The sequence below is a fragment of the Gouania willdenowi genome, chromosome 19 (genome assembly GCF_900634775.1).
Source record: "Gouania willdenowi chromosome 19, fGouWil2.1, whole genome shotgun sequence".
NCBI classification, from domain to species: domain Eukaryota; kingdom Metazoa; phylum Chordata; class Actinopteri; order Blenniiformes; family Gobiesocidae; genus Gouania; species Gouania willdenowi.
The window spans coordinates 10,897,631-10,912,349 of record NC_041062.1 but is presented as its reverse complement, the minus strand read 5'-3'; the positions used below and the strand labels follow the sequence as shown (position 1 = coordinate 10,912,349).

The 14,719-nt window shown below is 36.5% G+C and overlaps 1 protein-coding gene across 1 annotated transcript in view; it reads left to right on the top strand.

The window, feature by feature from the left end:
- Positions 1 to 14,719, top strand: part of fam20cb (FAM20C golgi associated secretory pathway kinase b) — an 82,760-nt gene that overhangs the window by 33,502 nt on the left and 34,539 nt on the right. Inside the window, exons 4-5 of the mRNA XM_028476872.1 lie at positions 12,506 to 12,598; positions 14,658 to 14,690. Of these exons, the coding sequence (XP_028332673.1) occupies positions 12,506 to 12,598; positions 14,658 to 14,690 (126 nt within the window). The remainder of the gene's footprint in view (positions 1 to 12,505; positions 12,599 to 14,657; positions 14,691 to 14,719) is intronic.

The following is a 14,719-nucleotide window of genomic DNA, read 5'->3' as shown; positions in this document are numbered from 1 at the left end:
GTTGTATCTCCTGTAATCTTCAATCCTTCCCTTTAAACCATGGGGGGAGAATTTATTTGATAAGTTTTGTGGGATATTCGAGGTGATTTTTTTTGCCAAGCAGTGGAGAGCCGTAACAGTGAGTGGTAACAAGGCTGTTTTTTCTCCCAAAAGAAAGAAAGAGATAAAAGATGGAGGTGCAGAGATAAGAAGTGTTGTACTGTTGGGAGCATCGTGCACTGATAAGGTGCTGTCAGAGGCAGTGGTTTACAGTATCTGTCTCAGATTAGGTTGAGATGATGGCTTCATCTTTATAGCTGTTTTATGGCACGGGGATATTTACAGGATGACACAACAAGTAAGAAAAGGCTGCATGTGTGTAGATGGATACTGTGGGCTTTGCATCAATCCCCTCATGTTGAAGCACATGAAGATGTACTCAAACATGTCAGAGCAAGTCCCTCGAAAGGTAAAATCTGCACCATGTTTTTTTATTATCTCCTAGCATTGTCTTAAAAAAAGCCTCCCAAATTCAATTTATGTAGTATTCCAGCATCTCCGTCTCCCACTTTCTTCTCTTTTTGCCGTCTTGTTCCATACTCAAACTCTAATAGCTGTGTTTTGCTCAGGGATTTTCATTTAGAACTATTCTTTGCTCAGGCACAGGCCTCTTTGATGTGGCACAGAACACAAACCCAACGTGTTGTGTTTTTCCAAGGCGTTGTCTATTTGTTCATGATGGTTCCATTTACATGGAGCTAGCCCCAAGACACAGAGTCTCAAACCCAAGGAGACATTTAAGTAAATTTGTTCCTGAATTTTTTATGGTGCTTTAAAAAAAGTAAACATTTTTATTTTAAGATGTGCTAAAGAACATGACTTTGGGAAAGTTTTCTTTGATGTGCTTTAGGCAAGTCATGTCATGTGGTAGCGGCAGCATTTCCTGTCGCTGTAATAACGAATCTATTTAAGTACATTATTTCAGTGGGAAAAAGATTCACACAATACTAGAGGTAAGCTACATATGTAGCTACAGCTGACATTAGGCCATAAGGTGCCAAACAGTCACCACTGCTGCTTTTTATTTCTCTTTTTTGTCTTTTTGTTTGAAGATTTTTGTTATCTTTTTTTGTTGAATCTTTTGCACCTTCCAATTTATGTTTGTGTGTGCGTGTGTGTGTGTTGGAGAGCGCTTTGATCTAAGGAAACATCTGTCCGTAAGTGTGCGAGGAGCATGAAGAGTTGTGCAAAGACAACCATTACACACAAACACACATACAGACACACACTCATGCACACACCTAGATCACAGTGTGAAGGTTATTCGGGGAGCCTCTGGGTGTTTTGTGGTTTGCTAGTTAAAATTTTCTTGAGTGGAATTTTTTACCAGCTGACTCATAACACCTCACATATGTAGATGTGGCCGGTTTTAAAGGGGTCAGCATTCTGATGATGTTTTTAGAAGCGGTGTTAATGATTTACTGAACTGTTTTCCTAATCTTTTTTTAAATCAATGGAAAGCCTGTTATTTTAAAGAAAATAAAAACATTTAATACCATAGAATAGATGCTAGCATTGGTGGTGATTGAGCATAACAGGATTACATTAATTGGTGACTTTGTGCTTCAGAAGTTTTGATTATTTGTGTAAATCTGACATATTTATTGTTATTATTATTGCATCCTAACTATTATTATTATTATTATCCGTACATAGAGTCGCATCTTTTGACATAGGCCATGCCCACTCCTACGGTATATTGCTCTTTGTAAGTTTCTACACATCAAAACATTGATGAAATAGTTTTCGTTCGGTCAAAATATGTGCAAATTATTAACGAGTAAAGTTTTCTAGCTCGCTGTAAAAACGCAAACTATTGCATATCTCGGTCAAAATAAATGCTAGCAACACCAAATCTGAGATCCGTGGTTAGCATATGACTGTGGGGGTACGAGCCAAATTTGAATAATTTATGCCACTAGGGGGCACTGCAAATATGGGAAATTTATATATATTAAATTGCAAGACTGATTTTTACCAAATTTGAAAAACCTCATATCCACTGATTTCCTGAATAGCACTGAATCACCTGGGCTGGGCCACGCCCATTTCCGCCTATAATTGTGTTGACACGAGACTGGAAAATCTGCTTTTTCGAACTCTGGGTTTTGTTCATTCAGCGTGAAACTGGGCACGTAGAGTTTTCAGTTGGACCTAAATCTAAAGCTGATAAAAGAGTTCGGTCCAAATATGTGCAAATTATTCACAAATAACATTTTCTAACTAGCTACAAAACGCGAACTATTGCATATCTCGGTCAAAAGAAATGCTAAATTTTGTTAATGTAGTCCACTAGGGGGCACTGCAAATTTATGACCTGAGGCCATACCTCAAAGTTAATCGCGATTTGTCAAAGTGGGCGTGGCTTATTACAACAAAAACAACAAATATTTATTTCAGCTGAAGTATTATGTTGAGGGCCGTGAAATTTTCAGGGATTAGATAGAAGAGCACACAGACTACCAATACTGAAAAAGTGTGCCACTAGGTGGCGCTATAATGGGTGCAAACGCATTTTGGCCTGTAACTTTCATATTTTAAATCATTTTAAATCTTCATGAACTTTATATCCACGTGTTCACTGCAAATGGCATGTTGGCTTATGTTCTGATGCTCGCCCCAAGCCCTTTCATAACTGCATGCAGTTCTAATTATTATTATTATTATCATCCATCCATCCATTCATCTTCATACCCGCTTATTCCCGTTTATCAGGGTCACGGGGGTCTGCCGGTGCCAATCTCCGGCTCTCATAGGGCGCTGGGCGGGGGTACACCCTGGACAGGGTGCCAGTCATTATTATTATTATTATTATTATTATTATTATTATTATTATTATTATTATTGATAAGGGAAATATAGTGAAGGAGAGGCATGGGCTTAACTTTATTTATAGGTAAAGATTAATAGTTAATTCAGCCTTGATTCATTTTTCTTTGTCAAATCATTGATTTTAAGTTTTTGTAGAAAACTTAATAAATTTATATGTTTTTTTATTTTATTTTTTATTTTAAAATTTTAGAAGGAGCTGGAGTTGTCCTTCATTTTGCTCTATTGCATGTATTTGGTCTTTTTAACAATGCACCTCCTTTATTTAATATTTATGTATAAAATAAATAGATGAATGAAAATGAGAATGAGAATGGATATTTAGATAAACATATATTTGTCTTTTTTCACTTTTCGCAGGTTTTCAGTTTCTCCCATACAGCAAACTGGATTTAACCCCCCTGCAGGTGTTTCTCCTTAATTCCTTTATGTTTTTCCACTCTTTTCTTTTTCCTTGGACCATGCACGTCCTTGGTTACGTCACGCACATAGGAATTGTCACTTTATTTCAGCGCCCACAGAGCGCCCACTGTGACAAAATACCCCTGTCATATCTTCCCATTTGTGCTCCAAAGTCCTCGCTGCAGTCGCCAGATTACAGCAGAGGGTTATTGCAGCAAAAGGGCAGTAAACAGTAACACGTATCGTCCAATGCAAACACACAGGTATGCCTGTCTCATATGCCTGTAAAAGGATTTTTTTTTTTTTTGCTCAATTTATCAAATGTCATTGCTGGAAAGGTCAGCTTTCACGCACATTATGGCTGCGATAAAACAACGTTCCACCTCCTCTCATCTTCACTCTCACCATGATTGTGGTGATGATTTTTTTATGGTCCTCTTTGACCTGCAAATGGAATTTGTTCTTATTCATTGAAGGCTTATGCAGGCCTCCTGACGGCTCAACATTTCCCCCTTGAGGTTACAAAAACACCCCTGTAGTGTCGACTCTGCAGTGTGTGTGTGTTAGTGTGCACGTATGAGGACAGAGGTGTATGCAGGAGTGTGTGTGTGTGTGTGTGCACTGACTTTGTTCTGCCTGTGGGTTGGACAGATGATGTGTGACAAGTGTGTGGAGTCAGCCCTTTAGAAAGAGCTCACTGGGGCTGGAAGATGCCCTTGTCCTTTCATATTTTACAGCGTATCTTTCCACACATCACCGAGGTTCAGCCACCTGCTCTTTAGACTAAATAACATTTAGGTGATGATTTAAGTTCCGTAATTCGGCAGCACAGTCGCAGATGAGACGGGATACATGCACAAAGGTGGATTTCTCTCTCTTTGGCAATAAACAGCTGGACTATAAAAACCAGGAGACGTTGGGTTTTTTCACTACCTTGGAATGCTTCGCTTTAAGCCATGTGCTGGGGTCCTCACAGTAGGAAATCAGGGGTTTAGGGTCTGAGCAATAACAAAAAATGCACAAAAGCAATCTTTTAAGCAAAGGAACGCTCTGTCCACGTAATGCTTATTATGTTGAGGTTATATTTTAAAGCAAATTCAGAGGCAATCATTCTGTTATTGTCGCTCTTCATGTAAAGTAAACTCAGTATAAAATAGCCTTAAGCCTCTAACCATGAAGCTTATATATACAGTATACTGTATATTTTTTTTTCTTGTGTTATTCCTTTATTGCTGGGTGTAAGAATGAGAAATGCTTTACTGCTTTGTCTCCTGTATGTCTAGTTTTTATTATTAATGTCTACAGCTGAAGTGTCAATCTCATTTTAGTTCAGGGGCCAAATACGGCCCAGTTTGATGTCAAGTGTGCCGCAGATTACAGTACAGGTGGTAATACAAGGAATTTCAACAATCATATGCCCTACTTTGCATTTCCACCTTTAAATGATAAATAAAGTAGTAAAGCACCGACAATATCTAAGAAATAAGTGACAGATATCAGTCCCTGCAAGATCACCACCTAAATGTACTTGATTTTGTAATTAATTTGTATTTATATTTGGGGAAATTGAGAGTTCTTTCAATAATTTGCTCTTGAAAATGATTGATGATGTGATATAAATATGAGAAAACTATGAGCGGTGGCAAATTATTTAAAGTTTCATTGAATTTGTGTATTTTGAGGGACTGCAAAATGTACAACTAAATTATTTGGTAATTTACTCATTAATTCTTTATGTTGTTTCTATAATTTTTACTTGTTCCTGCGGGCTGAATTGGATGCCCTATAGGCCGTAATTGGCCCCCGGGCCTTGAGTTTGACACATGTGGTCTACACTCTACAGCAGGGATGGGCAACTCTATTACAGCGGGGCCACAAAAATGTGATTTTATCTGATCCGAGGACCACATTATCAACGCTGATGTCAGCATTTAGAATAATGACCAATCAGAGCATTAATACGGGGGCGGGGAAAGGTTTTATCATGTTTTTGTTTGTCTTTGTCTGGTTTTGTTGTTTTGTCAGAGTCGATTTGTGTGTTTTTGTAGTCATAATGTGTATTTTTGTTATTTTTGTGTTCTTGTTGTAATTATGTGTACTTTTCTGTCATTTTCTGCATTTTTGTTCTTCGTTTGTATGTCTTTGGAACTATTCTGTGATGTGTTTTTGTCGTCATTTTGTTTATTCAAGTGGTTGTATTATGTTGAGCTATATATTCCTTCCAGTGTCTTGAAATAATTTTTTTTTGTAATTTGGGATTTGTTTTTGGGGGCCGCACAAAATTAGACCGAGGCCCACGTGTGGATGTAGTTTTGATTGATGTTGGAAAATTCTACACCAATAACTAAAATAAATGCCCTTTTTCCAGTGCAGCTTACTCTAAAACACCTTTTAATCTAAAGGATGTCAATACGAGAGGTGCCCTGTCTCTCCTCGGAGGCTTCCACAGGGGTCAGCTATAGGTGCTGTGTGCACAGGTATTTTCCCAGATGCCTGAGCTCCCGTTTACCTCTGTGTTTTCTGTTTGCTGATAGACCTTTGCTGCCCCGGTGACTGCTGGGGCCCCTCAGAGAACGGCGAGTGGAGCCAAGGATCTGTCTGGCCTCCCAGTGTAAACTATGTGTTTACAGCAGGGCCAGGGTCACAGTGGGCATGTCTGGCTCTCACCTAGTACTAATGATAAGGCTGGGTGTCACTATAGCCAAGTTACTATATCCTATCATTTTGCACCAGTGGTGGAGGAATAATTCTGCTTTTCATTCGACATAAATAGACTTATTTAGTCTATATTTAGTTATTATTTTCAATGTTGGAGATGAAATCCTTTGAGCCTCACTCAGCTCAGTGCGTACTCTGTGCTCCAACGTTTATAGATGTGGTTCTCTACCCTACATGTATATGACTACTCCACATTTATGACACAGCTCTTTCATAACATTCTAGACCATCGGTCACTAACAGCTACTTCAAAGGTACTGAATCATCTTAAGAATCACCAGTTTGATACTAAATATATGAATATATGAAACAGTTTCACTTTATTTATAGGGAAAGAAGATAAAGGACGGCAGCTTAACAAGGTAATATTTAAGTTCCAACATGCAGCACTGGAATTCTCTTTATATTAGTATCTGATTGATTTTAAAACAACCACTGTTAACTACTTGTAAAATAAGTACCACAATTTAACAAAGTAAGATTTGAAAAAATACGTAAATAAATTACTATCCAAACACCAAAGCTGCAGAATCTTTAACAAAAGATTCAATATTTGTGATATTTGAACATATTTGTCTCAGTGTTTCAGTGAAAATGAACATTTAAAGATTGGGTAACACTTTACTTGAATTTTTATAAAGGCTGTTATTATTATGATCTAGGGCTAAAAAAAATCTCCGCTTTTTAAAGAAAAATTAAAAAAAAAATTATTTTCAATACACTTAAAAATGACATCAGATATATTGTCAAAAGTGCAACTTCATTGCTGTGATTGTCCTCAAGAGTTAAAATGCATAGAACAATCCCAAAATACAAAGTAAACGATTCTCTGTCATTCAACAATTTCAAGCTTTAACCCAGGTTTAACAAAAGTGTAACAGCAACTTCACAGTAGCTTCAATTTTTTTTATTAAGAAGTCAGATAACTACATATTCTATAACATAACATTACGATTTAAAAAAAATAAAATAAAACTTTTCCCTTAGCATCTCAGCATAGTGCGAATAAAAAATTAAACATACCCGTGGCACACATATAGCCTACTCAAAGGGTAAACACAGGGAGTGGGTTCACATCGCGCTACAGTAACCCACAAGGACTGAACGAGAAAAAGAAAAAAAAAAAATATATATATATAATGAAATTTTTTTTTTTTAAATGTATATATATATATATAAAAAATTTTTTAACTCGAATATGCAAAATAAAAATCTTTTTTATCTACAAATTTGATAAATCAATTAAATCACTTTTTTTTTGCCCAGCCCTATTATGATCAATATTACATGACACCTGTCATTAGCATGAATAAGGTGTTATGAAAGCTGTCATTAAGTGTCGTTCATTACCCTAACCCTGACCCCACTAGATCCCTCCATCTAACCCAAAAAAATGCCAACATAGCTCCAAAGGTGTCATAATTTAGTGAACGACACTTAATGACAGCTTTCTTGACGCCTTACTCATGCTAATGACTGATAATGACAGCGTATGTCGGCCTTATGTATAAAACTTCAATTAAGTATGACCAAAGATTGTTAATTTAATACAAAACTTATCAAGTGCAGCAGTATTTAACTCATGGTCCATGTGGGCAACCTAGTGTCTGTCTGCGTGCACCATGTTGATGACCCCTGTTCTAGACTATAGGGTTAATCACAACATGCTTCTTTTCTACAGAACACATGTAGGTGCTGCAGGCATCAGTATCTTCATATAATATGTTGTTTTTCCTGTTTATTTAATCATTTCCTCTTTTTGTCACAGTTGAACTCTGCTGTTTTCTTCTTTTTCTAACTTTGTTCGGTTTGGCTGAATTATAATGCCACGCTCTAAATAACTTTATTGACATTTCAAGTTTGGTCTTAGATCTGCTTCCAGGCTGACCCTCACTTGAGGCAGGATGTTGTTGCAGCCTTTTTTTCTGCAATTTGGCCACAAACACATACCAGTGTGAATTTTGATTTAGTTTTAGTTATGGTCTTTAGTGTAAATTTAGTCGTCTGAACTATTTCAGTTATTTTTAGTCAACTAAATGACGTTAAGATTTTTAATCGACTAAATGTGTCACTGTTTTAATTCACTGAAATATAAAGTATTACAGTTTATGCATTTTTTTCAAGATTCAATTACCATTTATAAGCTAATGTGATATGTGATGGTATTATTAGTAAATACGTTTTACATCATCTTACGTCAGCAAACAACCATTTTACTTTTTTAAAAATTTTAGTTTTTTGGCAGTCTTTATTCTATTCTATACATACAACAAAACATTCAATTCAATATATATTCTGCACAAGTTTTATATATACAGTTTATACCTGCACATCAAACATATACGTACACATATACAAACATATACATGCAAACACTTGAATCTACATGACATGTACATAATATTAATACTTTACTATTTAAGACACACATTTCAATAATTCAATTTAATGTGGGAATGTATAAATTGATGAAAACCTTTTATTATGTTTAGTACGTTTTCATATATTTTATACCGTTATTATACATTATGTACTTCCTATTGGATCACTTACAGACTTGTCCCGCCTTCCATGCAAAAAAAATGGTTTTGTTTGGATTCCTTCCAAAAAATATGTTAAGTTGTGTTTGGATTTTGTTGCTTGTGAATATTATAGTTTTGTTTTCAATAGTTCAAAAAAAAAAATCAATATATTTTCGATATAGTTGTTGTTCATTTGTATTTTTCTTAATTAGTCATAGTCGTAGTCGACATTTTTTTAAGTCGACAAAATCTATGTTGAGCGGTGACGCAAAGCATGTGCACCAAACATGATACTGAGGGAAGTTTGTGGTGTTCCTGAATATCGCAGCCCCCCCCCACCCGTACAGAGAGGGCGGTGTATTAGAGCCATGTGAGGTATTCTCTTAGGTTCCTTTAAAGCTAACTGACTGTGAATCATAGCCGGAGAATGTTTGTTTTTTCTTATCCACAGAGATCTCTATGACAACGCTCCTGTACGTTCGGCACGCTAAGGAAATATTGGCAAACTGAAACGGCTGAAATCAGACGCTGTTGTATTTCTATTTTAGTAAACACGGTTAGTGGATCAGTGATCATAGATTAACTATGAATATGCTGAAATTCTAATTTTCCACGAGCAAATATGGTTTCACTGCTGTTTGATATTAAACAAAAAATGATAATAAGATTTTATATTAGTGTAATGTATCTCCCTTTGAGTACAATACACTGTAATATATCAACTCTTTGGATGTTTGATTTCTGCTGACCACAATCAGCCTCTACTCTGTGCATGAATATGGTTGGTTCAGATCCAAGAACTAAAGCCTTCTTATATCACAGTGTTTTGTTCGATGCACGGTACATTTTAATGTAATATAAAAACCATTGCATACGCCTCTCTCACTGGTGCACTTCATACATCTCTATATCGAAAAGTGACATGCATATGTCATCGTCTACTACATGTAAAAATACATTGACTATGTTCTTATCTACCTCACGACCCTGAAAAAAGAACAAGCGGGTCAGAAAATGGATGGATGGATGGTTGGATGGATGGATGGATGGAGGTTCTTATCTACAAGGTTTTTTTTTGGAGGGTTTTGTTTGACTGCAACAAACATGACTGAGAACCAGGTACAAGTTTATGTTGAGATGAGCTGGGAAGAGAACCTACACAAAAACAATGTTAATTTTAGAAGACACTCATTTTATAGTTACAATTACAATGGGGGGGTGAAAGTCATTTAAATGTCTTTGATTTAGTTACATGGATGTAGGCAAGGTCAATTTATTTGTATAGTGCACTGCATACACAAGGCAATTCAATGTGCTTGAAATCCTAGGTTCCCAAAGTGGGGTACGGGTACCCCAAGGGGTACGCAAATTGTTATTGGGGATGCATGAATAAAAAATAAAAATTGGAAACTAGAACATAAATTGACCAGCAGTCAGAATCCTCCATGCATTGCCACAAATTACACATTAGCCAATATAAGACTACTACTTTTTAACTATTATTATTATTATTATTATTATTATTATTATTATTATTATTATTATTATTATTATTATAATATATTGTTCCTCAACAGGATAGGTAAAATTCAGAGACAAATTTCACTGTAGGGCTTCATTGTATATGACATTACATCAGTGGTTCTCAACCCCATTTTAATATCACACATTTCTGGCGTCTCCAGAGACTTTTTTCTTTCTTTTTTAGAATTAGCTTTTGATGATGTTTGTTGTTTTTCATGATTAGTGACAAAGTGACAAAATGCACCAGCTCAGATATTTTTACTCTGCATTTTATTTTAACTAGATCAAAATTTGAGAAAGTGAACAAATAGAATACAGTTGTCTAAGATTGTTTTGTGTGTGTGTGTGATGTTAAAATTTGAAAAACAATAATAATTAAAACATTAAAAATCCATTTTTATTCAGTATTTTTTTTTTCTATTATAAATTATTAGACATATCAGGGGACCCATTTGAATTCCATGCGACCCCACATGGGCTCATGACCCCAAGGTTGAAAAATACTGCATTTCATTATTATGTTTTTTAAGTGTGCAGAAGTAGGGGGGGTGCATGGTTTAAGATTAAATGTCTGAAGGGCTACGGGACTGTGAAAAGTTTGGGAACCACTGCTTTAAATTATTAAATTGTCCAACAAAAAACATTGAACAGTTTAAAAATGTAACATATTGAATGTTTCATATGAAATATAGGATATCAGAGGCTCTAATTGTCCCAAGAATAATCCATAATTCCATGTTCTGCTGTGACCATCAGGTAATCCATGGCTAAGTCCCTATGTTATATCGGCCTATAAATCACATTTGTGGGCCCTAATCTAAAAGCATCATCTTTAGCTAGTCAAAAAGTATAGCTTTAGTCTTCAGCATGAGTTCTCCCCTTTAGATCTTCAATATTTTCATAAAACTTGAATTAAAGCATCAAAATAATGAACTGGACATCACAGCTCTAAGATTTACCTTGACTAGTTTTCTGTCCTTTTGGCAGGATTTGAATGAACACCTGACGCTGCTGATGAAAGAGTTGTAGCTGCTCTGTTGCCATATGAGTGATATTGTTCTTTGCGTGGCTGAGGAGCATTGATGTAAATAGACACTAGTCGTTTCTTCCAAAGCCAGTATCATTTTTCATTGATGTAGAGCTGGAGTTATGTCCCTGAAGCGAGGCTGTGCAGAGGAAGAGAGAGTGATACGATCGCCTGCAGAGCCCTGGTGACCGCTTAAGAATGAAGGAGGAGAAAAAAAATTGAGGAATATATTAACCATGACACGCTGCTCTTGAAACTTTTTTTTTTTTTTTTTTTTTTGCTTACTTTGGACAAACTCACTCATCTGCATGAGGCTGCCTGTCAAATATGTGCACTGGATGGAGAGAGAGAGGGGAGGGAAAGGCAGAACATGGGGTGATAGAGTGAGGGTATTTAAGGGGATTCTTAGTGAATGAGTGTGTTTCTGGCTTGTTTAATGACTGGTGCGTATGTCAGCCACACAGCTGTGCAGTTACAATCAGCCTGCCAGCTGAGGACGGGAATGGACGGATGAAAACAGGACCTACCAGAGCGATGCATGGAGGCAGATATAAAGTATTAGGCTGTGCATGTGGAGGGGAGAATAAACAGGGTGAGGGTTAGCAGCGGAGCAGAGCAGGGTGAGATAGAGGGAAATAAACACAGAGGGAGTATTCGGAAAGAGAGGAGAAAGAGAAAGTAGCCAAGATAGTTTCCATTCTTCTCATCCTCCCTCAGTGAGCCCAAGTTAAAAAAAAATGGCAGACGCTGCAGTCCAAATCATTACGCTCAGCTGCCTTCCTGGAAAGTATTTACTGTTGTCAATAAAAGGAAGCAAAGAGGAAGGCAGTTGGTACAAAAAGAAGAATTACTCCAGAATGCACTCTCTAGTTCAATGACAGACTTCCTGCTTTGCTGTTTCACTTACTTACAAGACATTTCTGGGAGTGCGTTAACCCCCACTTTCTTTGACATTGTCATTTTACCTTCACCATCTTCTCCGCATGGGTCCAGGATCTATCAGCTCTCAGTTTAAGCCTATAAGAGCGTCTTTTCCCTCCACTAAGAGCTTTAAGGCAGAATGTGTGTGGGAAGCAGTTTTTTGTGGGCAGGAAGGATCAGACTTTAACAGAAATAATCTGAAAACAGGAGCTTCAGGAGGATGGCTTTGACCTTGGATGCTCTCCTGGATCCCAGAGAAACTCTCACACAGCAACACAGAGGAAGGCTTTCTTATTGAACCAGCGTTGGGTAAAATCATTTTAACTTTGAACACGTCTGGGGAGCGTTAGGTGCGATGGAAAGGGTTTGTTAGCCAGCCCAGCAGCAGCACATACTTCAATCCATCATCTACAATAAAGCCTCATGTCAAAAACAAAGCCTTAAATATAGCACACTGTTATGAGTGACTACAGTGTGTGAAGGTGAGACCGAGGTGGCTAATTCCATTTTCTTGTATTTGCAGGCAGACCAGAGAGCAGGAAACGCCTCCTGATTTCTTCTATTTCTCCGACTTTGAACGACACAACGCTGAAATCGCAGCTTTTCATCTGGACAAGTAGGTCAACACTCACCTGGAAAACAGCCACGACGTGTCTTATGTACATGGTGTGTAAATGGAATGCTGGCATGTGTGGGTAGAATTTGTGTTTCTGTTTTTGTGTGGGTGTGTCTGTTTGGCTGTCATTTTAGTCCTTGATGATTAATAAACCCAAATATCACAGCTTGTATTTGTAATGTGTACATACTGTAGTACACAGTGTTGTGATTCAGATGTACAAGTAGCAATTATATAACTACACCTTTATTACGGCAAGTTCACCCGAGCAAAAAGAGTAGAAACTTCCACTCTGTAAGCTTGCTGTCAGACTCTTAAAAAAATTAAATTGAATTTTAACATTTTAAAAAACAAGCACAACCCGAAAAATGTCATTCCATAAAAGTTTAATTGGAGATATAGATTTATGAAGTGTTGATAAGACTAAAAATATTAAAATTTTAAAATTATTTCCTAAGCAAGTTTAACTTTTTTCAGTTGAATATCTTTTTAAAAATGAGAATACATTTTCTGTTAAACTTTGACAGAAGAAAAAAACACCTGACGTTCTTTTATTACTCAAACCTCCCAAGGACGTTTCTCCCTCCTCGAGGGTCCGTGTCCCGCTAATGTAGCCGTCCTGAGCTCAGCTCATTAACCACCAGGATTCAATGTTTCTAGCTCACATTAACGCTTACGCTTTGTGTTCACCTTTTCTAATTTAGCTTTTTTTTGGTATTTAAGTGTTTGATCTGGTGCTTTTATTGTTAGCAGGCTTTCATGGGGTGCCGATTGTAAAGCTGTTCATGCTAAAATAAACAGCACACGTTTGAAAAAAAACGTAAGTTACTTTTGACCAGATTTACAGCAATATTTGTGCGATTTGTGATGTTTTTTTCTCCTGAAAAATATAATGCCAATGTTAAAGCTAAATGTTTAATCTAAATGTTAAGTATTAAATCTAAACATTTAAGATTTACATTTAAAATTTGGACTCGACATTTAGATTTAGACTTAGCATTTATATTTAACATTTAGCATTTATATTTAACATTTAGCATTTACATTTAAATTTCGACTTACATTTAGATTTAATATTTAGCATGAAGATTTAAATTTAGACTTAACATTTAGATTTAGCATTTAGATTTAGACTTTGACTTAACATTTAGATTTAACATTTAGACTTTGACTTAACATTTAGATTTAACATTTAACATTTAGACTTTGACTTAACATTTAGATTTAACATTTAACATTAGATTTAGATGGAACATTTCGATTTACCATTTGGATTTAGATTTAACATTAGATTGAAATTTAATATTTAACATTTGGATTTAGATTTTACATTGGCATTATATTTTTACAAGGAAAAGATCACGAATTTGACAAATATTGCCATAAAGCATTGAAGTAAATAACCAAATATATTGAAAAAGTAACCTTGTAGTAACACAAATAATCAATAAGGAATAAGAAGTGAAAGCAGTAGATCTGTATTGTCCATGTACATTTTTACACCAATGACTAAAGCCGTTTCTGTACAGCACTAATACTTTATGGCCTTTGTTCCTGAGTTCTTGGAATAAGTTTTAAAAACTTAAATAATGAACTTCAATGGCATTTAGGTGCTGACTTCACAATTTTTTTGATGTGTGGTGTTACTGTTAGTGCTGGTGTTTCTTTGTCTCTGACACGGGATGATACAGAGGTCACACACACACACACACACACACACAAACAAAGGGACCACAGAGGGCAGCAATGTTGAATCCACTACTTCTCCTTCGAGCACAATGACACACTTCATCAGCAATTGCATTAGCAACGACGTTCTTCTCCAGTCTGCTCCACATCTGGTCTTGCTCCGTTCCGTGTGTGTGTGTACACGCTTAAAAATACACACCAGCGTGTGTGTGTGTGTGTGTGTGTGTGGGTTAAGGGGGAAGAGAAGGAAACCAAAGGCATGAAAGGCTGGTTCTAAATATAAAGCAGGCAGGGGTTTGCCAAAAGCAGTGTTTTATTTTTATTTTTTCTCTCTCATTTTTGCCTGTTCTAAATTAAACTCTGTCCACAGAGCTGCTGCTGGTGCTGGTGCAGAGGCTACACTGTCTCCCAGGGGTCTACACACACACACAC